The sequence below is a fragment of the Mirounga leonina genome, unplaced genomic scaffold (assembly GCF_011800145.1).
Source record: "Mirounga leonina isolate KUSES-001 unplaced genomic scaffold, KU_Mleo_1.0 Mir_169, whole genome shotgun sequence".
NCBI classification, from domain to species: domain Eukaryota; kingdom Metazoa; phylum Chordata; class Mammalia; order Carnivora; family Phocidae; genus Mirounga; species Mirounga leonina.
In genome coordinates this window covers 13,001,773-13,026,882 of record NW_023270431.1, presented here as the reverse complement: position 1 = coordinate 13,026,882, position 25,110 = coordinate 13,001,773, and the positions used below count along the sequence as shown (strand labels likewise).

Genomic DNA, 25,110 nt, shown 5'->3' with positions numbered 1-25,110 from the left:
ACCTTTCTTTCTCCCACTTCACACCCCTGTTTACCTTGTCTCCCTTCTACAACCCCTACATTAGATTATCTTGTATCATGAACTAAGCCATAGCCAGATGATTATAATTAAATAACCTCATTGCAGTAACTAAGGAAAGCATTCTTCTTTCATCTTCAGAGATGCCTAAATGAAAAAAGGAGGCAGACTCCCTCAGCACAATGTCAATTAATTTGCTGTGTTCTGTATTTACTTCTTGTTACACCATATGATATGCTTGTGTCACTCAGTAAGACTACTAAGGAGCTAATTATTTTCTTTCCATCATGAGTTTAAGGAATAAAAATATAACTTCTAATTCAGGTTCAAATAGAAAACATCTCTTGTGAAAGATTTATACACTTCAAAATGTACCTCTATGCATTGTGTGTTAATGCTGTCTAATGAAACTCAGAGCAAAGAGGTTTCCCAACTAAATTAATTCAGGTGCGCCAGTCCATTGTTTAGACAAGACTTACTCTATTTAAGTGAGGGAGACCAATGATAAATCTACCCTGGAACTGTAGTACAATGGGAATATGGCTCTTATGCGTGAGCGTCACTCCTAAGTCAGAGTCTCACCTTGACATTTATTTTCCGTAAGTAATGAGTTTACCCTTTAGACAGCATTAAGAGAGCATTCATCTTCAGGAAGGTTGCAAGCCATTGACATTATCGCTTCCTTGGGCAATAAAGAACCTTGATTTCTGGATATGAAGGAATTTAAGTAAGAATGAACTGAATAATGCACACATTCATTGCTGTTTTCACAATCAATAAAGAGCCAAAAATGGTGTAACTGATGTGCACTTTAAATAATGTCTGCTTCCAATGTGACAGTTCCTTTTCAAGCCATATGGCTGTATAATCTTTTCTTTAAAAAACGGCTTTGGGTAAAATTTATCATCTTTTCAAAAGTTATGAGTTGTGGGAACACTATATTTTATTGCCACTAAGACTATCTGAATAAATTAATTTAGATTCATTTTCATATCCTGATGGGAATCCCCCATCTTAATTCCTTTTCTTTCTCCTCTCTCCATATTGATCTGTATGTAGATCAGATATAGGTATATAGTTATAGATAGAGATATACTTACATAAATGTTTATATATATAAATGTTTATATATATATATATTTAAAATATCCACAAATTTGGGGCACCTGGGTGGCTCAGATCATGATCTCAGGTTCCTGGGATCAAGCCCTGAGTTGGGCTCCCTGATCAGCGGGGAGTCTGCTTCTCCCTCTGCCCCTTCCCCTTGCTTGTGATTTTTCTCTCTCTCTCAAATAAATAAAATCTTAAAATACCCACAAATGTGAATCAGTTTGAAGAGCTCTGAATTGCAAGTTGGTGAAGAAAGAATCGTTAACATCAATTAAACACATTATTAGATAGGGTTAAATTATTCAGCAGTGTTAGTCCTTTGCCCCATAAGAGGTAATGTCTATATTATTCTTGTAATATACCTGCATACTCATATAGGTTTATATAGCAATCTGGATGCTGAAAAGATACAACACTACATCTTTTAAAGAGTTCTCCTGTTTCCCATGTTTTCTCTCTGAAGCCATGTGACAAAAAGTCTGCATATAGAGGTACATAGAGATATGGAACGGATTTAGATAAATCTCAATATCAACATACCTTTTCCTTATCCGATAAAAGGCAGTATTATGTAGCTTGCTCAGGCTTCAAAAGGCTTGAATTCCTACACCAGCTCCACTATTTACTATATGACTTTTGGTAAAGTTTTAGCCTCTCTATGACTCAGTTTTTCAGTCTGTACAATGGTGCCTACCTCATTGGATTCATGTGAGGGTTAAGTGAAATACCCGTAAAGTATGTACACTTAATAAGCATAAACGTTATGATAAAAAGTCACTTATTAATAATTACTAATATTTATTGAGAGTTTATTATATGCCTGGCATTGCTCTAAGTGAAACTAGTATTAGTATTGTCTCCATTTTGTGGATAAGATAAACTGAGACACTGAAAGGTGAAGCTAATTGTCAATCATTACATAGCTGCTAAGGTGTAAAGCTTGAGTTCAAGACCAGTCTGGCTCCAGAATCTATCTATATGTTGAATCATTATTCTATAGTTTTCAGCTCAAGCAAAAACAGAAAAATTAGAAAAAAACATAGAAAAATTATCTATTATTTAATAGCATGTTTTCTAGATTTGTATGTTTTTCTCAAAATATGATCATTCTGTCAAAACTCAAACAGCATATTTAAAAAAAAGATCATTGGCTTAAATGAAGAGGAGGTACAATGAATGAACAAAACTAACAAGCCTGTCCAGGATTTCTGCTATATTTTACTTTATTACTTTAACCTGATTAGACTTTTCTTTTTATTTATCTGATAGTTTTCAAATTATGCTACAATATTCATTAATACCTAAGCAATTATAAAGAAACTCTAGAAACATAATGAATATGGCAGCTTAAAATATCAAAAAGAATTTTTAAGGCTCCAAAATAACAAAACAAAACAAAACAAACAAACAAATTTCTGGACAAGCGGTGCCTGGGTGGCTCAGTCAGTTAAGTGCCTGTCTTCAACTCAGGTCATGATCCCAGGGTCCTGGGATCGAGCTTCGCATCAGGCTCCCTGCTCAGCAGGGAGTCTGCTTCTTCCTCTTCCTCTGTCCCTACCCCCCACTCATGCTCTCTCTCTCTCTCTAATAAATAAATATTTTAAAAACCTTAAAAAAATTAAAAACAAAAATTTCTAGGCAAGAGAAAATGTAAAAATTTAAAATTATTAAGAAATTCATAAAAGAAAATATCAATGTATTTAACTCATACCTAAACTATTATGTATGTCAGTGTCCAATATAAATTTAAAAGACAATTAGGAAAATTTTAATCATAAAATGAAACACTAAAAATATTCTTAATATATTTTAAAACACAAATTGCTAATAAAACAAAAATATATTAAATAATGGGGTGAAATACACTGCTAATTAACAAAAAAATAAATACAAATAGCTAATATAGATATGAAAAATAGCATATTAGCAATAAAAATGCAAATTATATTAAGATGCCATTGTCTTAATAGACTAATATTTAGTATTTAAGCATAAGTATTTAGTCTTTATTACTGACATGGAGAATGCCAGAAAATTGTCAATTTCACTCCACTGGTGCTTTTATAAAATTGTAGAACAGCATCAGTCACATTTTAAGAATGTCTTCCCAGATAACAATCTATCCCTCATTGTCTACAAATGCCTGACTGCTTCCAATGCAAACCAGTCCATTCATAAGTATGGGCACCAGGAACACTGCTGCACTTCTAGAACACATCCTTAGCCATGGCCAATCAGAATGTTTCTCTCATAAATATAGACTAAGAAGCTTTTGCCTGGCTGAAAGCTTAAGGCATGATCTGGAGATAGAAGGAGAATCAGTCAGGCAGAGAGTGAGGAAAAGGAGATAGACAAGTCAGAGATATTTGGCAGATGGCTTTCCATTTTCTATTCAGTTTCTCCCAATGGCCTGACTTTGTTTTCTGTGAGTTCCAAGAAACCCCATATCTCCTAATAATAAACAATTATTTTTTGCTCAATTTGTCCCTGATATTTGAAACCAAAATAGAAATAGAATAAATTGCTTGAGGGACGACTGGGTGGCTCAGTCGTTAAGCGTCTACCTTCGGCTCAGGTCATGATCCCAGGATCCTGGGATCGAGCCCCACATCAGGTTCCCTGCTCCACAGGAAGCCTGCTTCTCCCTCTCCCACTCCCCCTGCTTGTGTTCCCTCTCTCGCTGTCTCTTTTTCTGTCAAATGAATAAATAAAATCTTAAAAAAAAAAGAATAAATTGCTTGAAAAATTAAGCCAAAGACTGGAAGAAAATATTTGCAAAAGACATATCTGATAATGGATTCTTATCCCAAATATACAAAGAACATTTAAAATTCAACAATAAGAAAACTAACAACCCAATTTAAAAATTAGCAAATGATCTGAATAGACACCTCACTAGAGAAGATATACAGATGGCAGAAAAGCATATGAAAAGATGCTAAACATCATATGCCATCATGTGATTACAAAATTAACACAATGAGATACCACTGGACACCCACCAGAATGGCTAAGACCCAAAACAGTGACTACACCAAATGATGACAAGGATGTGGAGCAACAGGAACTCTCATTCATTGCTAGTCAGAATACAAAATGGTACAGCCACTTTGGAAAACTGGTAGTTTCTTTTGAAACTAAACATACACTTACCATGAAATCCAATGGTCACATTCTTTGGTATTTATCCAAAGGGATTGAAAATTTATGTCTACACAAAAATCTGCAAACAAATGTTTTTAACATCCTTATTCATAAATGACAAGACCTGAAAGCAACAAGATGTCTTTCAGAAAGTGAATGTATAAATCAACTGTGGTGCATCCAGACAATGGAATATTCAGCACTAAAAAGACATGAGCTATCAAGGCATGAAAGACCCAGAGGAATCTTAAATGCGTATTACTGAAGTGAAAGATGCCAATCTGAAAAGGCTACATACTATGAAATTTAAACGATATGACATTCTGGAAAAGGCAAAATTATGTAGACAATAAAAAGGTAAGTGGTACCAGAGGCTCAGGTCATTATCTTGGGGTCCTGGGATGGAGCACTCAATAGGGAGTCTGCCTGAGGATTTCTCTCCCTCTCCCTCTGCCCCTTCCCCCATTCAGGCATGCGCACCCTCTCTCTCTCTCTCAAATAAATAAATAAATCTTTAAAAAAAATGGTAAGTGGTACCAGGGGTTAGAAGGGAGGGATGAACAGGCAAAGCACAGAAGATTTGTATGGTAGCAAAACTTTTCTGTACTTTTCTGATACTATGATGGTAGATTCAAGTCATTATACATTTGTTAAAACCCATAGAATATTACAAGAGGGAACTGCAATATAAACTAACTCTGGGTGATAATTCGGTGTCAATGTAGATTCATCAATTGTAACAAATGTAGCAGTCTGGTGGGTGATTTTGATAGTGCGGAGGGCTGCACGTGTTTGGGGGCAGGGGGTAGATGGGAACTCTCAGTACTTTCTGCTCCATTTTGCAGTGAACACAAAACTACTCTTTAAAAATGTCTTTTTTGAAAAAGCAATTTGGGTATGTTTTTTAAGAACTTTAAAAATCTTATAAGACAAACTCAATAATCCCACTTCTAAGAGTCTGTCCTCTGGGAGGATATTTAGATTATATTGTAAAATACAGATTATATCGTGAAAATGCATTGCATACAAAATTGGATAAAAACATTCATTGCATTGTTATTTATAAAAGCAAAAGCAGAAGTTGATACAAACACCCAACAATAAAGAAATGGTCAAATTATAATAGATCCATACAACTCAATATTATGCAAAATTATAATTGTTTATGAAACTGTTTTTATTTTTTTTTAAGATTTTATTTATTTATTTGACAGAGAGAGACAGCGAGAGAGGGAACACAAGCAGGGGGAGTGGAGGAGGGAGAAGCAGGCTTCCCACCGAGCAGGGAGCCCGATGCGGGGCTTGATCCCAGGACCCCAGGATCATGACCTGAGCTGAAGGCAGACGCTTAACGACTGAACCACCCAGGCGTCCCTGAAACTGTTTATAAAAACTGATAACAGTTGATAGTACTAAGTGAGAAGACTGTAGTGGAAACGTCTATTTTCTGGCTTTGCACAATTTTAACTAGAGCATTCTGGTTTGCATTTCACAGCCCAGTTAAAAATTTTAAAACTGTTATTAAATGATGTCTGAGATTCAACTGTAGAATTTTAGATAGTATATCAAACTGCTAGGAAAGTTTTTTGTTCTGTCCAGGGAGGATTTACAGTACCCTTCATTATCTACCACTGGGTTGATATATTTTACCAGCATATTCCAAGAACTCTATCATTTAGCTTATTTTTTTTTAAATAAACTTATTTTTATTTAATCTTCTTAAGGAATTCTCTTTATAAATACTTTTTTTTTTTTGCTTATGTGATCTGAAAATTACATAAATTCTGCAAGAGTGAAATACATACTTTTGGTTACCTGTAGCCTTCTTCTCATTTAGAGAAAACAGAGCTTCAAAGATACAGAATTCAGAATGAAAAAATATGTCCCTTTCACAATAAATATTTTTCAGGCAATATCTAATGATTTGGGTAACCCCATATTTTCCTACAAAATATCAACTGGTTACTAACAAAACGCTCAAGTTGGAAGTTTTTTGAAAAAGTATTCTTATCAATATAAACATAAGGTTTAACACAAAACAACCAATTCCAAGTTATCTGGAAACATTCCATAATACAAAATTTCACAAAAGCTAATGAAGCATGGCCCTTGCTTATGTCAGTAATCTCTATGCCTCTCAGTTTACTTCTGTCATATTATCCACAGCTGACATTCTGAAAATAGTATTGCATTCACTCATTTGTAGAAATCATGATCATTGTACTTGATGTGAATATATTTATATTTGAATGAACTGTTCATAGTATATATATATATTTTTTTTTTTTTTTCATGCTCACATGATATTTTCTGTGTGGAAGGTTTCCACCCAGAGCTACCATGATTACTGTAGGCTCTAGAACAGAATGGTTAAAATTAAGGGCTCTGGAGGAGTCAAGCATAGTTAGGATAGTATGGTAAATAACTCACACAGATGTGAGATTTGCATGACGTGAACTATAGAAAGTGCCTAGAATAGTGTCAGCATGAACTAAATGCTTATTCTTTTTTTTTTTTTTAAGATCTTATTTATTTATTTTTTAGAGAGCGAGCGAGAGAGAAACAGCATGAGAGGGGAGAGGGTCAGAGGGAGAAGCAGGCTCCCCGCTGAGCCGGGAGCCCGATGTGGGACTCGATCCCAGGACCCTGGGATCGTGACCTGAGCCGAAGGCAGACACTTAACCATCTGAGCCACCCAGGCGCCCCTAAATGTTTATTCTTAATAAGTAAATTGAAATCAAGGGAAAGATACTATATCACTCATGTTTATCTTCTCTACACAGTACTAAAATTTTATTTAATATTTTTCTATTTTCAACTTATAATATGTAACAAATTAGTTTACATAATTTTTCACAATTGCATTGTTGAGTCTGAATCAGTAGTTGGCAATATATTTATTCTCATTTTGTCTTCTATGCATCTTTCAATTTAAACTTAAATATTTATAGTTTCTTAAAAATTGTGTAGTATTTCTGTTTTATGTTAGTTTTCAGATTGAATGAAACAATGAAACAAATAAAAATTTGTTATTGTGTTAGTAACACAAAGACACCTAGTATTTTTCAATTCATTTTAGGATTATTTCTCGGAGGGACACTTATTTCTGAAGTTCTTGAATCCTTTCTAAAATGTCTGAATCACTGAAGTTCTCAAATCAGGTTTCCGATTTCTCCCTTTCCCTGCATCTATACCCCAGAACCAGGTTCCCTCTTGGGCATGGATTATGTTTGGGTGAGAAGGAAGACGGTTCAGATTGATAAAGCAATACCCCTGGGAAAAGACGATTAACATGTATAAAGGGATTTCCCTGCAGCATAAGTACCAAGCACGCGCCCTCCTGGTGCTCCAGGGCCCTCCTGATGTATTATGCAGGTCGTGTGATTTGAAACGGCCCTTTGAAACTGTAATAGAATAAAACTCTGATTTGGGGAGTAGCAGTTCTCCTCAGTTTTCTACTGTCTTGTGGGAATGAGTTGCCAACCTTTCACTTCGGCTGATACCTTTATACCTCTGAATTCTGAGGCTTCTGCAACTCTGCCTTTGATCATGCACCACAGCGCTGCTGAGTGCCTCCCAGTCTCTAACCATCCCACCAACGTGATGTCCACAGGTACGGACTCCGGTACCAGCCTGCGTGTGGCCGGGCCGTTGCAGGACAGATGCTTTGAATCTTGTTAGCTTAGAATCTCTTTGCTTCTTTTGTTTTCTCCTTCATTTCAATTCGTCTAAAGTTAAATATGAAGGATATCTTAAAAAGCCAAACTACCTAAGACATTTTTAAAGAATATTATTAAGCGTATTAATTTCAATTGTTGGTTTTATTATAAAGATCTATTTTCTACCAAAGTAGACAGTGAGTCTGGGTGTTTTTAATCCAAAAAGCATTTTTATGTAAACATTTTATGGGTAAGGAACAAAACTAAAGAAATAGTCCAAATAATTTAGTGTTTAAAGGTGTTACTTTTTTATCTTAAAGATTTATTTGGTTTTACTATGTCTAAAAACAGCCATATACCTTGTAGTAAACACAACTAAATGATTCCCAATACCAACAACAATGGATTTCAAAGAATAATATAATTAAGTGATATTAACAAATATTTTTAGCATAACTCAAAACTCAAAAATCAAGGCTAGAAACAATATGTAGCATTTAGAGCCCACAAACTGAGTTAAAATATCTTAAAACTGAGGTCTGAAGAGACTTCAATCTCTCTAACCGAGTTTTAATATTTTCTTATGTAACTTTCTAACATAAAAAATAAGCTTGAAAATTTGAATATATTGTCTCAAATGTAATCAAATAGGTATGTGTTGCTAATGTGTCCTTTATGTGGTAGCAAAGTTTTTTAAAGTAGCTTTATAAATAGACAGAGTCTTGAATTGAGTAAATTTATTTCATATGTAAGTTTGGATTAATCTGCAGCTGAATTTTTAAAATCTAGAAAGTAGTTATCTGGATTTGGGTGAAATCATTAATGTAGAGGGTTATTTTTTTTTTTTCATCTACCAAAGATTCTCATAATTTAAATAAAAAGACAATAATGGGAGTTTCCCCAAACATAGTTTTTAGAAAATATAATAAATTTAAACAATGATCACATAACTGTATTTTAAATAATAGATATATCTATTCTAAATAGATACTTAAATAATAGTATTTAAATACATGATAAAAGCATTGATTTTATCATTTTTCCATGAAATTATAAATTACTAGGTAAGAAACTAGAAATATTGCTTATAATGAGAAGAATACTTGGATATTACATGTGTTTCTTGTTTGTTTAATTTTAGATTGCATAGTAAGATTTTTACATGTAATCATTATAATGTAAAATGACTTCAGTTCTTTCCACATGCTAATTATAAAATGAAAATTTGTGCAGATATTTTAAAATATTGAAGATTTATCAATAGTAGAAAATGTTTTGCTTTCTGAGGTGACCTCATGTCTTTAAACACTGAATTGTATCTCAATATTTTCAAAGGATTCTAATTCTATACTTTATAATAGCTCATATTTATTCAAGGATTTATGATTATATTATATTTATGAAAACCCACCATTATATTCAGGATGTGAAGGAAAAATGAGAAAATAAAATACATAAAGAAACCATGGTTTTATTGTCAATACCCAAACTCTTAGTCAACTTGGTGATTCATGTTTAAATCTTGATAAAAATTTTGTAATTTAAATTTACTTTCATAATATACATTGATTACACAAGGCAAACAACTATTTATGAATGGTTATGTTTATATACCGGGTTCAACCTTTATAGATCTCAAGTCGTTCAACAATTAATTTTTTTTTGGCCAGCTTTATTATTGTAATTGTTGAACTGATTGTGTGCATGCAGAAAACCTACCACCTCTTGGTTTCAACATCAACATAAATGCGTCATACACCATCACTTATTTTTCATAAACCTCTGAATTTACTGGGATTTTTAAGATTGTATCCAATTAGAAGCTAGTTGCTTGGCCATTTTCTCTTTGATGGATGAAATTTGTTAGGAGAATAAGCAGAAGTAAAGATTGTTCAAGAGTTGATTTCTGTATTCATTCTTCCAGAGAAAGACCACTATATAATACCGTATTACACAAGAATTTAAAGAGATTATTCTTCTAGTCAGTTTATTGTAATGTCTATATGAGATGGAACCTACAAGAATTCTGCAACTCCCAACTGGCCAACATCCAAACTGGTCAGTCAGCCCTTCACAGGGCACAGCATAGTTAATGAATGCTATCATCCACACTGATGATCTGTGATCTGATTACCTGAGACAAACTTTGATTCCTGCTTTTAACCTACTCATCAGAGAATTTTCCCCAAGTGAAAGCAAATTACTGCCATATAAATGTGTATTTTTGCAATGAAATGAATGTGTCTTGAATCCTCATACATTTTCTTACCAGTCCCGTCTATTTTGTCTTTGATCCAAACTCCTAAATGTTTGCGTGCATATTTCTTGGTGACAACATTGGGAAACACAGCAACAGGACTTCATTATTCTGTTCCTTCCTGTCATTATGGAAACCAGCCATCGACCTATGGAGTGATGGCAGGTAAGAAAAATTGTCTGCATATATGAGATTGAGTTTGGGGACACTTAGATGGATTCTTGGGTCTGAGAGAATCTTGACCAGAGAAGATCATGAAATTCTCATCTCTTAACTTGGGAATTGCTGGTAAACCACTGCTTATCAAAATGTTCCCTGATATGGGATGCCTTCAGTGACCATAATGGTTAAACCTGATTGCCCCTGTTCTCCATAACCCTGAACTTCTATGCTTAACTCTTTTGTTTGCTTTGTATGATTTTTTACTCTAATTGACGACTACCAAACTGCTGATTGTCACTTAATGTTACCGGTGGGCTCGATATAGTAATAATAAGGTAGTGACTAACCTCATGTGGTTATTTAAGTTTTTTATTTAAATTCAATTAGCCAACATATAGTTAATCATTAGTTTTTGATATAGTGTTCAATGATTCATTAGGTTCGAATAACACCCAGTGCTCACCATATCACGTGCCCTCCTTGTGCCCATCACCCAGTTACCCCATCCCTCCAACCACCTCCCGTCCAGCAACCCTGTTTGTTTCCGGGAGTCAAGAGTCTCATATGATTTGCCTCCCTCTCTGATCTCTTCCCTTTCAGTTTTCCCTCCCTTCCCCTAAATTATTTAAATTTAAGCATAAATTAGCTAAAATAAGGTCAAATTTAAAATTGAGTTCCTCAATTGCACTAGCCGCATTTCAAGTGCTCACTAACCTCATGTGGCTATCAAAGCAGACAGCACAGATTTATAAAATATCTCCCTCATTGTAATATTTCTTCTGGACATTTGATCCGTAAAGATAAATAAGACATTGAAAGCTAAGAGTCAGTTGCGGTGGCTTTAGTGATAGTCATTTGAAGTTTTGGCAGCTCACAGTTGTTTTTAGTCTTAAATGAGATTGAAGAGTTGAAGTTACTTATGTTTCTCCTCCAGATAAATAAAGCGTCACTAGATCAAGGTTAATTATTTATTGATGCTTGTATGAAAGCAGTGATAACATGTTCCTTAAGGAAGAGGAAAATCTGACCTAATCCATTCAGAACAGACCTTATGACTTAAGTTTAGGATATGGCCAGAAAAAAATGTTGATGGTTTAATAAAGTACACAATTTTGTTTACATATTTTTTTAGCTATTCTTTGATCTTTTATGTTCATTACTACAGCAGGGAGAGAAACCTGATGGGTGACAATAAACTACTGGGTCTCTGTGTGAGAAAATAAGAGTGTGTGTGTGTGTGTGTGTGAGAGAGAGAGAGAGGGAGGGAGACGCTTTAGATAAAGGAATCATATCTTTTCTCACTGCTGTGTCTAGTTATCATTCATAATAAGTGATAGAAAAAAACACGGACTTATGACTATAAATTTGAAATAAAATTGAACAAAAAAAATAGTTCACTGACATTTAACTTCTCCATATTTTTCAGTTTGACACTAAATAAAACACTAAAACTTTAAAATAAAATAATCCAGAACAAATTAGCTTCACTTACATCCTACCACACAGCATTTTGAATAAACTAGTATCCTCACCTTGATGGTAAAATGAAGACTGATGTTCATAACAATTACCTGTAAATCCGAGCATCTCTTATTTTAATAATTACGAAATAGGGACCACCATATTTTTCCCTTTTGAAAACTGATCATTTATGATTCATATATTTAATACTTAATAAGTATTCATGGTTAATGAGAACAGTCCTTGTTGATGATAAACTACTTTCATTATAAAAACAGTAAAATGTGCATGTAAGCTGCTAGGGGTGAAGGCAGCATGCTTCGTGTGGCCCACACCGCATTTTGATTATGAAGATAGGAAATGACAAGCACATGGCCATGTGCAGCTGTCTCTTGGAGGGGAGTCCTTGCTGTTCATTCACAGTGTTTCCCACAAACCCAGGTCCAACTTTAGGTGCTTTCTAAACCCAGCGACAGGCAGCAATTGATTAAGGTTAGCACAAAGAAAACATCAGCCACAGACCAAATACCTTTTTTTTTTTTTTTTTAAGAGAGGGAGAGAGAAAAAGAGAGAAGGGGGTTGGTGGGAGAGGGGCAGAGGGAGACGGAAAGAGAATCTTAAGCAGGCTCCATGCCCAGTGCGGAGCCTCATGTAGGGCTCTATCTCAGTCCTGAGTCATGACCTGAGACAAAATCAAGAGTTGGACACTTAACTGACTGAGCCACCCAGGCACCCCCCAGATACTTTAAGATGGTTTTTGCTACCACCTCCCTTCCCACCAGATCAAGGCCACTGGCTACTAGCCTAGTGAATCTGCAGCTGGCCTGAGAATTCTAACATGTTTCTGGTTTCTGGGCCCAGGTTCACAGTGAGAGTCCATGGGCAGCTTGGGCTATATTAACAAGTCCCCTCAGCAGGCACTCAGCAAACCCTCTTCCTCACTGCAGTCGAAAAGGAAAGGCTCCCAGAAGAGCCCTTTAAAAGGATCCAAAGCCTGGGTTAGTACTATGAGGAGCAAAAATGGTTATCCTAAGATTTGAATGTATCACCATAGTCTTAAAAGTAAATATATGTTTTCACTGAAAGAAAAACTCACCATGGCAAGCATAGAGATTATATTTGAATATTTTTTGAGAGTGATATGCTTTATTATTTGTTAGAATGTCACTATTTTGATATATGCTTAGTATGAGTATTTGCATCATAGCAGATTAAACCTCAGAGAATCTGCACTCTCCTGTCGTTATCCCCAGAGAAGCTACACAAACTGAGTTATAAAACACAGGAATTCAAATATAAAAGAGCAAAGGTATAAAATACACAAGAGAAACCAGGCTAATGTCATTAGGATTTTCTGAGAAGTCTCAAGGCATTCATCAAATCAGCCACTTCCACACAATTCACAGAAGCATCTTATCATCTACAACAAAGACACGTTCATTGTCACACATGCCATATGAAAGAAAAGCTAAAGGAAGACCTATATTTCAAAACATATGAAATTGCTTTATTTTAATGTGGTCCTCTTATAACCCATACTCTGATGCTTACATTTAGCTTGAGCATTGCATTAAATGAATAACCCAGTGGAAGGGAAGAGCTATAGCTAATATTTTGTTAACGTTGGTAGAGAAGACTTTGCAATTATCGGATGAATCCACTGTGTCTTATAGTCCAGGTGTGGGCACACCAAAAAGAATGACTAATTGGAAGCAATGAATTAGCCGCACCATGAACTGATTACAAACGTTGTTCACGTCACTTAACTTCTCTTTCAGTCTCTCTCTCTCTCTTTTTTTTAAACTTACACCCTGTGCTTCACTTTCTATTTATTTATTTATTAATATATTATTATTTTATTATTAACATATAATGTATTATTTGTTTCAGAGGTACAGGTCTGTGATTCATCAGTCTTACACAATTCACAGTGCTCACCATAGCATATACCCTCCCCAATGTCCATCCCCAGCTACCCCATCCCTCCCACCCTCCACCACTCCAGCAAACCTCAGTTTGTTTCCTGAGATTAAGAGTCTCTTATGGTTTGTCTCCCTCTCTGGTTTCGTCTTGTTTCATTTTTCCCTCCTTTCCACTATGATCCTCTGTCTTGTTTCTCAAATTCCTCATATCAGTGAGATCATATGATAATTGTCTTTCTTATTTCGCTTAGCATAATTCCTTCTAGTTCCATCCACGTTGTTGTAAATAGTTTCAGTCTCTTCATATCTGAGTTGTGGTGAGTGCCACCACTCTATTGAAGTTGAATTGTGGCAGATTTGTACCAACTCGACCTGGTTTTCTTATGATCTTCTCTTTAGATACACTTGCAACTAAATGCCTTCTGTGCCTTCACTCCTGAGAATTTAAATAATTCAACAGCCTACAGTGAATTAAAAATGCTCCTGAAAAGCTCTTCTAGGTAAACACAACATAAAATAACAACAGCAACAGAAACCCTCAAAACTCTAATTCTTGGGTATCTGAAATTGTTTCTGTTCTCGGGTTTCTGAAGCCGGGTGAAGCTAGAAAACATGCTCAGGGGGCTGCCCACCCTGCCCGCCCTCCTGTGGAAACAGCGTATCATCAGCCACACAGGGATGAGTGCTAAACCCAGCCCGGTCACATTATATAATGGCCAAACCAAGATAAGGTGTGAGAGTCCTCGTTTAAAAATTAATTTTAAGAGAAACGCAAAATAGCGGAGTTTTGGGAATTAACCACGAAGACGAATGTCCATTTTCTGTTGTTGTTTTATTTTTTAATGGGAAGTGGGTAATAAGAGAAAAGATAATTATGACTGAAAGTGCCCTCTCCACCGAGGGCACTTACGCACAAAACAACAGAAATCAGGTTGATGGTTGACATGGAGAAATAGTCAACTTTGGAGTCCATCTCTTATTCTTAAATTATTTTCTTTCTTCTTCTCCTTCTCCTCTTTCTCCTCCTTCCCCTGCTCCTCCTCCATCTTTCGCCTTCCTCTTCATCCTTCTTTCGCCTCCTCCTCCTCCTCATTCTCCTTCTTCCTCCCTCCCACTTCCTTTTTCTCCTTTCTTCTTCTTTCTCCTTTTTTCTCCTCTCCCTCCTCCCCCTCCCCTTCCCCGCCCCACCTCTCCTCCTCCTTCATTTTGTTTCTCCCTAACTAGTTCTGATTATGTTGACTCTGAGGGGAGAATTGATTCTGAAGATTTTTTATCTCTGAATAAGAAAAGGCTGTCCAGTAGCAGTAACATGAGGTATTTTCCCTAAGTTTCCTTAGTCTCTCAATGACTCAATTCAGTCACTACAGCAGGAAAGCAGCCATAGGTGATGTGTAAACAAATGTGCGTGCTGTGTTCCAAGTAAAGTACACCAGGCAGAGGATCCCTGTTGTAAATGGATGGGATTTACCCGTGCACAAAAGAGAAAAGATCACAATTCACATTTATGGTTTGCTTCGCATTGTCTTGGGTGATGAAAAAGAAATACATGGAAATATTCAAATACACATTCTTTTGCCTATCTCCAGCAAGATGGTGTATTTTACTGTACGCCTCTGCTTTCCCTGTGTGTTCTCTTAAGGCTTCAGGCGCATGACCTCAGAGATGTTGGCAGTTAGCTGCGGGCAGGACCACGTGCTCCCGAAGAGCGATTTGCCCCATGCCACAGTGGGTTGGGCCAGCCACCTTTGCCTCCCCGTTGCCAGTTTTAGAAGATTTACCTCTTCTCCCACTTCTGCCACACGGAAATATATACACAGCAATTTAGAAAGGCTTTGGTGGATTAATCTACAATGTGAAAATATACTTTGGGCTGTATATAATGTGCAAACACGTCCCAGCTCTCTAGCTGGGGGCTTCTCTAGGCTCACAGACAGTTTTGCATTATCAATGTTTTGGAAATTGTTCATGAGAACTCCGCTGCACAGGACTCCCCGCTTCTTTTATCTTCTTCCTATTTTGTGCTTTAGAAAGATTTTGAAAATATCTTGCCATAGATACCATACCAGTCACTCTCTACTCTCCCCCAAATACAAGATCACATGATAGATACCACAGTTTGTTTGGCTGTGCCTGGGACTGTCATTATGAATTTCTGTTTAAGGTTAGCTCCAGGTTAACTCCAGGAAAACCATGTCTGTGTGGATAACTGTGGATATATTCACTGAATGAAGAATACAAACATATCACACATCATGTTTTCCTCTTTGCTCTGGCTGCCAATCGTCAGAACATGGTATCTCCTGTGCTTTTTTCATGGACTCGTGTTCAAATTTATTTTTTAAATGTTGATTTTTTTCCCCAGAGCATGTATAATGTATAAACTATCTTTATAATTTTCCAGAAATAGAGGTGACTATCTTCTAAGATTTTAATAATTATAATATTTTTGTCTGAAAGTATCTGTTTAATGTAGCCAAATGTGTTTAAACTACAGATGTCTTTAAAGGAAAGTCATCTGGTTTACAGACTGCCAGAAAAATGAACGAGGTGTTTGTTTTGATGTGGTTTATTGCAATGTTCACTGGACTTCAGTTCTGGTTTCAACTGTATGGTTGATTCATTGTGGCACCCAAGGGAGGTTATTGCCTTTTACTTAAATTTTCTAAATTTTAAATGGTGAATAAAAAAAATATTCTTTCTAACTTACTTACATAAGGCTAAGAAGATGACAAATGTGAAATGAACACAGGACCAAGTATCACATGGAAGACTTGTTGTGGTGTGTGACTATGGTCAGAAAGAAAAAAATGAAAATAATGACCAAGATTGCTAACAAATTCAGAACTTATGGCTTATTATATAAAAGATATATAACAAATTACTTATAGACAATAAAAATAATTTGACATAGGTTAAACGAGTTATCTAAAGTGCTTTAAAGTACATTAAATGTGCAAAATCAAGCAGCAGTCTGCACATACATATGCAGTGAGATATTACTCAGCCTTAAATAAAGAATGAGATGGGGGCACCTAGGTGGCTCAGTCAGTTAAGTGTCCAACTCTTGATTTCAGCTCAGGTCTTGATCTCGGTGTTGTGAGTTGCAGCCCCATGTCGGGCTCCATGCTGGGCATGCAGCCTGCTTAAGATTCTCTCTCTCCCTCTTCCTCTGCCCCTCCTCCCTAAAATAAATAAACAAACAAACAAACAAATAAAATGGCCATTTGTGACAACATGGATGGATTTAGAGTGTATTATGTTAAGTGAAATAAGTCAGAGACAGGCAAATACCATATGAGTTCATTTATATGTGGGATCTAAAAAAACAAACAAACAAAAATGAGCAAACAAAGTAGAAACAGACCCATAAATATAAAGAACAAACTGATGGTGCCAGAGGAAAATGGGTAGAGAAATGGGCAAAATGGGTGAAGGGGAGTGGGAGATACAGGCTTCTGGTTATGGAGTGAATAAGTCACAGGGATGAAAGGTGGAGCCCAGGGACCACAGTCCATGACACCGTAACAGCATCATTTGATGATGGATGGTAGCCATACTTAAAGCAGACAGAGCGTAACATACAGGCTTGTTCAATCACCATGGTGTACACGTGAAACTAAGGTAACACTGTGTCTCAACTATACTTCAATTAAAAAAATTAATATAGTAAGAAAGAGGAAAAACCCAGCAGCCTAATTTTTGCTCACTGCTTTTACTCTTAGAATATTTCATCATTGTCTTAAGTGACATGTGGTATTTTTGAATGATGAAGGAAGTGAAGATTTTAATATATCTAACATCCAACTCTGAAAGCCTAACTGAAAACAAAGTCTTGAGATAAATATCAAGTAAATGCTGAAATAAATGTCATCAGTGTTCTTTTAATGTAGGTTAGTCTTTTCTTTTACTTCAACTAGCAGAAATCCAAAAGTAATAGAAAGCTAAAAATAACCCCCAAAATTAATAACCATTTTCAAAAATGGAACTATGTAATAAATTAAAAATTGATAAAACTGCTTTTAAAAATGTTATCTAGTCTGATCAATATACTGCCCACTAAAGCATAAAATGGACAATTAACTGACTTTAAAAAATAAAACGATAATTTTGGTTTGTAAAAGTAGCATGGATTTTTTTAGACAGGAATAGTTTCTTTCAAATATTTTTCACAGCAGCTAAATTTATTTTATGCTATTTTGTTTAACCCCTCACTTGTATATTTGCTTTGCTTCAAGGAAAAAAAAAAGAGTCTATTGGAGAGGGGTACACTTTATAATTACATATCGTCATATAAATAATACAAGTCAACAATTTGCTGACTTACACTATTCTTTGGTCATTACGTATTGATATATTAATGTAAGATTTATATATTCTGGAAAACTACATTATTACTCCTGTCTTCGATTTGTGAATATATTTATAGAGAAATAATAGGTAGCATAAACTTGATATGTTTTTCCAGTGTTTTCAAGAATGATTATTGTGTATATTCTATAGCAATTTATTTTTAGTTTAAATATTTATTTATAATCATAAGAAAAATTATTAATTACAAAATGTTTTATTTATATCAAAATGTCTTGGTTATATGTGTCATTTAATATAAATCGAAGTGAAATCTCTTCCAATAAAAAAGTGATGTATTGATGAGGAAAACAAACAAAATGTGTGGAAATTTGGCTTATGCTATCCTCTCACTCATGCTCCCCAATTGAGAAACTCTTCTAGTGAAGAATGAAATCTGGAAGCAATTTTTAAAAGATTAGATATTTTTTGGTAATTTATCATTTAACCCAATCAATTGATCTAATGCTTCATCATTTATGGGTGAATGCCCATCATATCTAGAATTGCACCCTTCCTGCCACTTATTTTTGCTTCTTAAATAATAATCAAGAAATGATTCCATTTATTGTATACTTTTCAAGAAATTTTGATGCTTTTTAATAGAACTTTAAAAATTACCTTTTGTCTAGTCACTCTTTGAATCTATTTAAGCATATTAGTGTATTTTATGTTCTCATAATTTTCTTTTTACCTGCCTTCCTTAAGTTTTTAAAAAGACATGATTATTTCCCCTTGAAATTCCACATTGGCTGATAAAACAGTGGTGCTTCTTAATATTGTAAAATCAGTTTTCGAATCCTAAGAAAACTTCCCAGCATAACACTTAACCGTATGCCTTGATGATAATAAACATCACAGATTATTTGTGTAATGAATTAAAACAGATCGAAATATACATCCAGGTTTCAGTTGAACCTCAGATTCACAGGAACAGGTGTCTTTTTAAGAGAAATCGAAATAATGGAAAACACACTTCTGAGAGAATTGGCCTATTTCTATTTTAATTATTTGCAGTTCCCTGCTTTTTTTCCTTTGGCATTATTTTTGTCTTCACTGCTCTGAGGAAGGTGGAAAAGAAATAATCACATTTATACTAAGCTACTCTGACTTCTGTTTGAGATGGCTGAACATCAGTTAACCTTTTAGAATCGTGACGGCTTGCAGGGGAATAATAGGTTCTAAGGTGCAAAACTTTTGCTTGTATAAAAATGGGGGATAATTACAAATGGCCCTTTTCTTTCTGTGTTTCTTCACAGGTAGCTTAACCCCTTGTCTTTATAAGTTTCCTGACCATACCTTGAGTCATGGCTTCCCTCCCCTGCCCCAGCCTCTTCTGGCAGAGGACCCCGCTGTCACTGATTTCAAGCAGGAACTCAGGCGGAAAAGTAAATTGGTTGAAGAGCCAATAGACATGGATTCTCCGGAAATCCGAGAACTTGAGAAGTTTGCCAACGAATTTAAAGTGAGAAGAATTAAGTTAGGTATGCACTTTTTAAGAGTAACGGGCATACAACTTGGTCTGCAAATCCTTACGATATTACTGTTCAGTCTGTTACACTCTGCTCAGAAGTCCAAGACACTTCTCATTCTACATCTGTGCTGTGGATTTAAGTTAATCCAATTATGAAAATCCTACAAAAAAAAAAAACAAACCTTTATTCCCTTGTTAATTCTTAATATCCTAAATACATAGGTTTTTAAATTGATATTTTTTCAACTTGCCTACCTCAAGATTAACTTTGAAGTACTTGTTTTTCTCCCTGTTTTATCTGAACTTTTGAGTAGATGAGCCATTCAGATGATTCAAAGGCATAAAGTGTGTAAGTGAAATGTATCCTTTGTTTGTCTTTCCTGTTTATCAATGTTGTTGGTTTCTTTGCTTTCTTCCAGAGATACCGTTTACACATATAAGCAAATACATATTTTCTCCATACAGATTTTTTAACTATTTATTTAATAGAGCTTTCCTTATTAATTTTTACAGATGTTTTTAAAAATGGGTCTACGGCCATACCACCCTGAATGCGCCCGATCTCGCCAGATGTTTTTAAAAATGGGCCTATCAAATTCCATTTCATGAATATATTATTGTTATTATTTTTTAAAGATTTTATTTATTTGACAGAGAAAGAGACAGTGAGAGAGGGAATACCAGCAGGGGGAGAAGGAGAGGGAGAGGGAGAAACAGGCTTCCCGCGGAGCAGGGAGCCCAATGCAGGGCTCTATCCCAGGACCCTGGGATCATAACCTGAGCCGAAGGCAGATGCTTAACGACTGAGCCACCCAGGCGCCCCTCATGAATATATTATTTAACCAGTCCCATACTGATGATAAATTTAGGTGGTCTCCAATCTCACATTGTTAAAAACAATCCTACCATGATTCACTCCATAAATGCCATTTTGTACCTATATACATGTAGGACAAATGTTAAAGGCACGATTTCTGCCTGTATATTTGTAATTCTGATAGATGTTGTCAAATTGGTCTATACAGAGGTTGTGCCAAGTTCTACCACCGCCATGAGTGTCTCTTGGCAAACTCCTTAGAATATAATCTTTCTGAAAGCAGGAGTTTTTTCTTTATCTATTTTTAGTTTTCCTTAAAGACGTATCCCTCAGCACTTAGAACAGTGACTGGCAGCACAGAGAATAAATAAATTATTGAAGGAAAACTATGACTTAATCTTTTGGATCTTTGCAAATCAGATAAGTCAAAGTGGTCCCCATGGTAGTTTTTTTGTTTTGTTGGGTTTTTTTTGTTTTTTGTTTTTCTTGAGAGGGGAAGAGAGAGAACACACATGAGAGAGAGTGGTGGGAAAGAGGGAGACAGAGAATCTTAAGCAGGCTCCACACCCAGGCAGAGCCCCACGTGGAGCTCGATCTCACGGTCTCATGACCCTGAGATCATGATCTGAGCTGAAATCAAGAGTCCGATGCTTACTTGACTGAGCCACCCAGGCGCTCTGGTGGTTTCATTTTAAATTTATGAGTGAAGATTGAAAAGCATTATTTCATGTGTTTACAGTCATTTGTAATTCTTTCTCTGTGAACTGTCTGTTCATAGCCTTTGCACACTTTCTATTCAATTGTGTTTTTAACATAAAATAACTGTAATAATTAACCTTGATTTAAATTCATGAAGTAGTGCATCTTTTAAATGGATTGAAAAATGATGGTTCCACCCTCTGCACTTGTGGAATGAACCACAGGTAAATTTGTAATGATATTTATTGATGGGCATCATACATAACCATTTTATGCATACAGATATATAGCTTTAGGCCCTGAATTAATATGCAGTTACTATATGGAATAAACACAGCGGTAGGCATCTTTATAACAACTATTTTCAGTTTACTATTTATATTGCTGTGAATATTTCAAATTCTATGTTGATGGTTGATAATCAACTTGTACCCTAAAAATGGGACAATCTATGAGGATCTTTGGCTTGAAGATAGAAGCTTTACCAAATGATATAATAAATGTGCTCAGGGATACATGTAAAATATTTGGGTGATCACAGTCTCATAATAAACATGTTTTCAGGGAAAGTCAGCATAATTCTTAGTTTTATTTGGTACCTTTTAACAATATAGTTGAATTTTGTACTCTTACAGTTGAGATAAAAATATATCATCATATAATTTATGCATTGTATTTAATATACTATATTGTTGAGCATATATCACCAGATATTTAATAATAGAGAGCAAGAATTTATAAGTATCTTATAAAGTGTTTATGACACATCTATCCAATTTCACTAAATACCGTGAATGGCAGGGGTTCCTGTCTGAATTCTTTTGACTTCTGAAAAAATTAACTAGAAGCATTTTTTAAAGTACCAGACAAGTCTACGCTGAACTTACTAAGCAATTCTAAATTGCCAATGAATATATGCTTAAAAGCAATATCTAATAGTTAACAAAGAAAGACACAACGATTTCTGTGATAACCGGCCAAAATGAATGCTTCTGGAAGAGCTGACTCTAACAGGTCTTTCCTGCCCTTTCACAGGATACACCCAAACCAACGTCGGGGAAGCCCTTGCAGCCGTGCACGGCTCTGAATTCAGTCAAACAACTATCTGCCGATTCGAAAACCTGCAGCTCAGCTTTAAAAATGCATGCAAGCTAAAAGCAATATTATCGAAATGGCTGGAGGAAGCTGAGCAAGTAGGAGGTACTGAAGTTACAGGCTCTGTGGTGTTTTAACCTAAAAACGATTGCCTTCCATTGCTAGCTAGGGCTTACACTGAAGCGGAGAGGTTTGAGGTTTAGTTGTTTTTTTTCTCTTTCCGATGAAAAATAAATATGTTTCACATCCCGAAGAGAGGAAGGCTCATGCAAGTGCAAAAATAAGTTTGCTGAGAAGGTAAATATAGTAAGAAAAGAAGCTGCACAGGGACAGCTTTCTGGATAATGTGGCAGAGGCGTGAAGTGGTGAAATGATTTTTTTTTAACACATCAAGATTTTCTGGTTCTGTGCATACTGTAGTAATTGCACATGAATTTTTATGACCCGATATTACTGTAACCAGAGCATTTGTGCACACCCGTCTTCCAAGTAAGTACATAAGCAATTGCTAATGTAATAAAATTATCTACTCATACCAATGTCAAGGCTGGAGAAAGAGCAAGGTTTGAAAGCATTTAAAGCAAGTATTCCAAGAATAGTTTGGTCAGGATATCACTAATAGACAGTTGTCTTTGCAAAGTTAATATTTCTGCATTAACATTTGTATCTTGGTCTTGTACTATAAAATAACGTGGAAGGCAAAAATTTAAGACAAAAATGTATAGCGACTTTATTTTGCGTTGTTTTACAAAGAAAATTTGAAACTCAAATCTGATAGTTTTTTTGGAACCTACTTTGTTTTTGTAATTATTCCTCTTTTCCCCATTACAGCTTTATACAATGAAAAAGTGGGAGCAAATGAAAGAAAAAGAAAGCGAAGAACAACTATAAGGTATTCTTTTGAGATACTAAAATGCATAGAGGAGATGGAATATATACAATATGTACATATGTAAATATAAATAGAGCATTTGAGGATTGTATAGGTGCAACACAACATAAATGTATGTGAATAGAGTCACTGAAAAAACAAGATTGGTGAAAAAGCATAACTTAATAATTTAGCACTGAGAAATGGAGAGCTAGTAATTCTTAACATTTGATGGAAAAGTAGGTTATTTGATTCAAGAACACTTGCTCCACAAGTTTTGGATAAAATAGAAATTAAACAATCACTTCTACAAAGAGTGATAATTTCTGCTGTCTTTTCAGATATGTCTTGCTCTGGCAATTTGGTATCTATGTTATTAAAAATAGCAAAACTATTCATCAGTGTTTCAGTCCCTTAAAGTCCAATGTGATTCCTTGCATTTCAAACCAGGAAGATTGTTGGATGATCTTTTGGTAATTTGCGTGAAAATTACAGAGGAAATACTAAAATACAGGTTCTGTTTTGGTTGATGAGTTCACTAAACCGTTCGTCTATTGTAAATAACTAATGATTTCTGAGGGACATTTAGAAATGCCTGCACAAGTGCTCATTTCCTTTTCAGGAAGTCAGTGCCCTCTAGTGGCACAAAGTGGGATAAACATAGAAAGCCCAGAAACCTTACTTCTCAGGATACCCTGCATAAAACAAGCATCTAAATATTCTAGACTGCACATTTAGCTTTGTTGAAGCTTTGGAAGTGTTTTCAGAGTCTTTAAACAATATTTTAATGTTGATATCTAGGATATTCAATATTACTTAATTTTGATCTGCCAACACATCATTAAAACACCATCATCTCACCCTTCTCTACATCCCTCCCCTCAGTATTGCTGCTAAAGATGCTCTGGAGAGACATTTTGGAGAACAGAATAAACCTTCCTCTCAAGAGATCATGCGAATGGCTGAAGAACTAAATCTTGAGAAAGAAGTAGTAAGAGTTTGGTTTTGCAATCGAAGGCAGAGAGAAAAACGGGTGAAAACAAGTCTGAATCAGAGTTTATTTACTATTTCTAAGGAGCATCTTGAATGCAGATAAAATTTATTATTGTGTGATAGCCGATTTTTTTCTAGTTTTCATTCCTTTCTCTTCTCCAACAAAAATAGAAATTAGTTATTTGGTTGGTTTCAAAAATCATTTTATATCAATAACTTTTGCAGAAGCTTTCCTACTCTTTTAAAAAGAAGACAATTTAAATATTGATGAATTATTTTCTTTAAAATAATTATTCTCAGAAGCCAAACTGTACATTTTCAAACCAAAGATACCAATAGGAATAAAATGGTGATTCTCTCTCAATCTTTCTCTCCCTCTTGCTCTATCTACAGACACACACACGCATGCACAGTGTGCACGTGGGTCTTTTAGTTTAAGATTCCTTTTCCAAAGGCTGTTTATTAGCTTTTTAACATTTCAGTCATAATGCCAAATAAAGAATATCACAATAGAAGGAACAATTAGAAAATTGATTAACCAATGTCCTGCTTACTATCAGCTCTGATAGGTTGTTTGAACTTAATAGTTTTTGTTTGCACTTAAGAGCCAGAGGTGTCTTTGAATTTCATTAATGCATTTAGGAATAAATCTGAATCAGAAGCGACAATTTTTATCTTTTTATTCTTCTCAGAGATTTAGCTTTTTTGATGTTTATTTATAGAAAATATGCCTTATGGATTCTTGAACCCCAAACTGCTATCCTATAAGCTGCAACAGCGCAGGAATGATGTCTGGCTTGTTTGCTGTTGTTCCTCCAGCACCTGGGAAAGTGTTTGCTCCTAGCGGGGCATGCGATCTTTGTTAAATGAACAAAGGAGTGTGCTGTTAAAGACCGCTACAAACTTGAAGGGTCCCTAACTTAATAACATAATTTAAGTCTCACAACCCAGAAAATTACCTGGGATCCTATCAAAAAAGACTATCACTTTAGTTTAATTGGTTAGAGTGTGGTTTATTATTGATGAAAAAGTTTGACATATTGAGTATTTAAATTTGGGGAATTATATCCAAGGAACATAT

The 25,110-nt window shown here is 35.3% G+C and overlaps 1 protein-coding gene across 2 annotated transcripts; it reads left to right on the top strand.

The window, feature by feature from the left end:
- The first annotated feature begins 7,743 nt into the window (after window positions 1–7,743).
- On the top strand, window positions 7,744–24,132 carry POU1F1 (POU class 1 homeobox 1). Of its 2 annotated transcripts, none has more exons than XM_035015315.1 (6): window positions 7,744–7,885; window positions 10,282–10,353; window positions 19,340–19,564; window positions 22,106–22,270; window positions 22,997–23,057; window positions 23,922–24,132. In XM_035015315.1, exons 1-6 carry the CDS (start codon window positions 7,744–7,746, stop codon window positions 24,130–24,132), a joined length of 876 nt encoding a protein of 291 aa, XP_034871206.1. The 2 variants fall into 2 exon arrangements, with proteins under 2 accessions (XP_034871206.1, XP_034871205.1); XM_035015314.1 differs by having other exon boundaries at window positions 10,204–10,353.
- The last annotated feature ends 978 nt before the right edge of the window (window positions 24,133–25,110 follow it).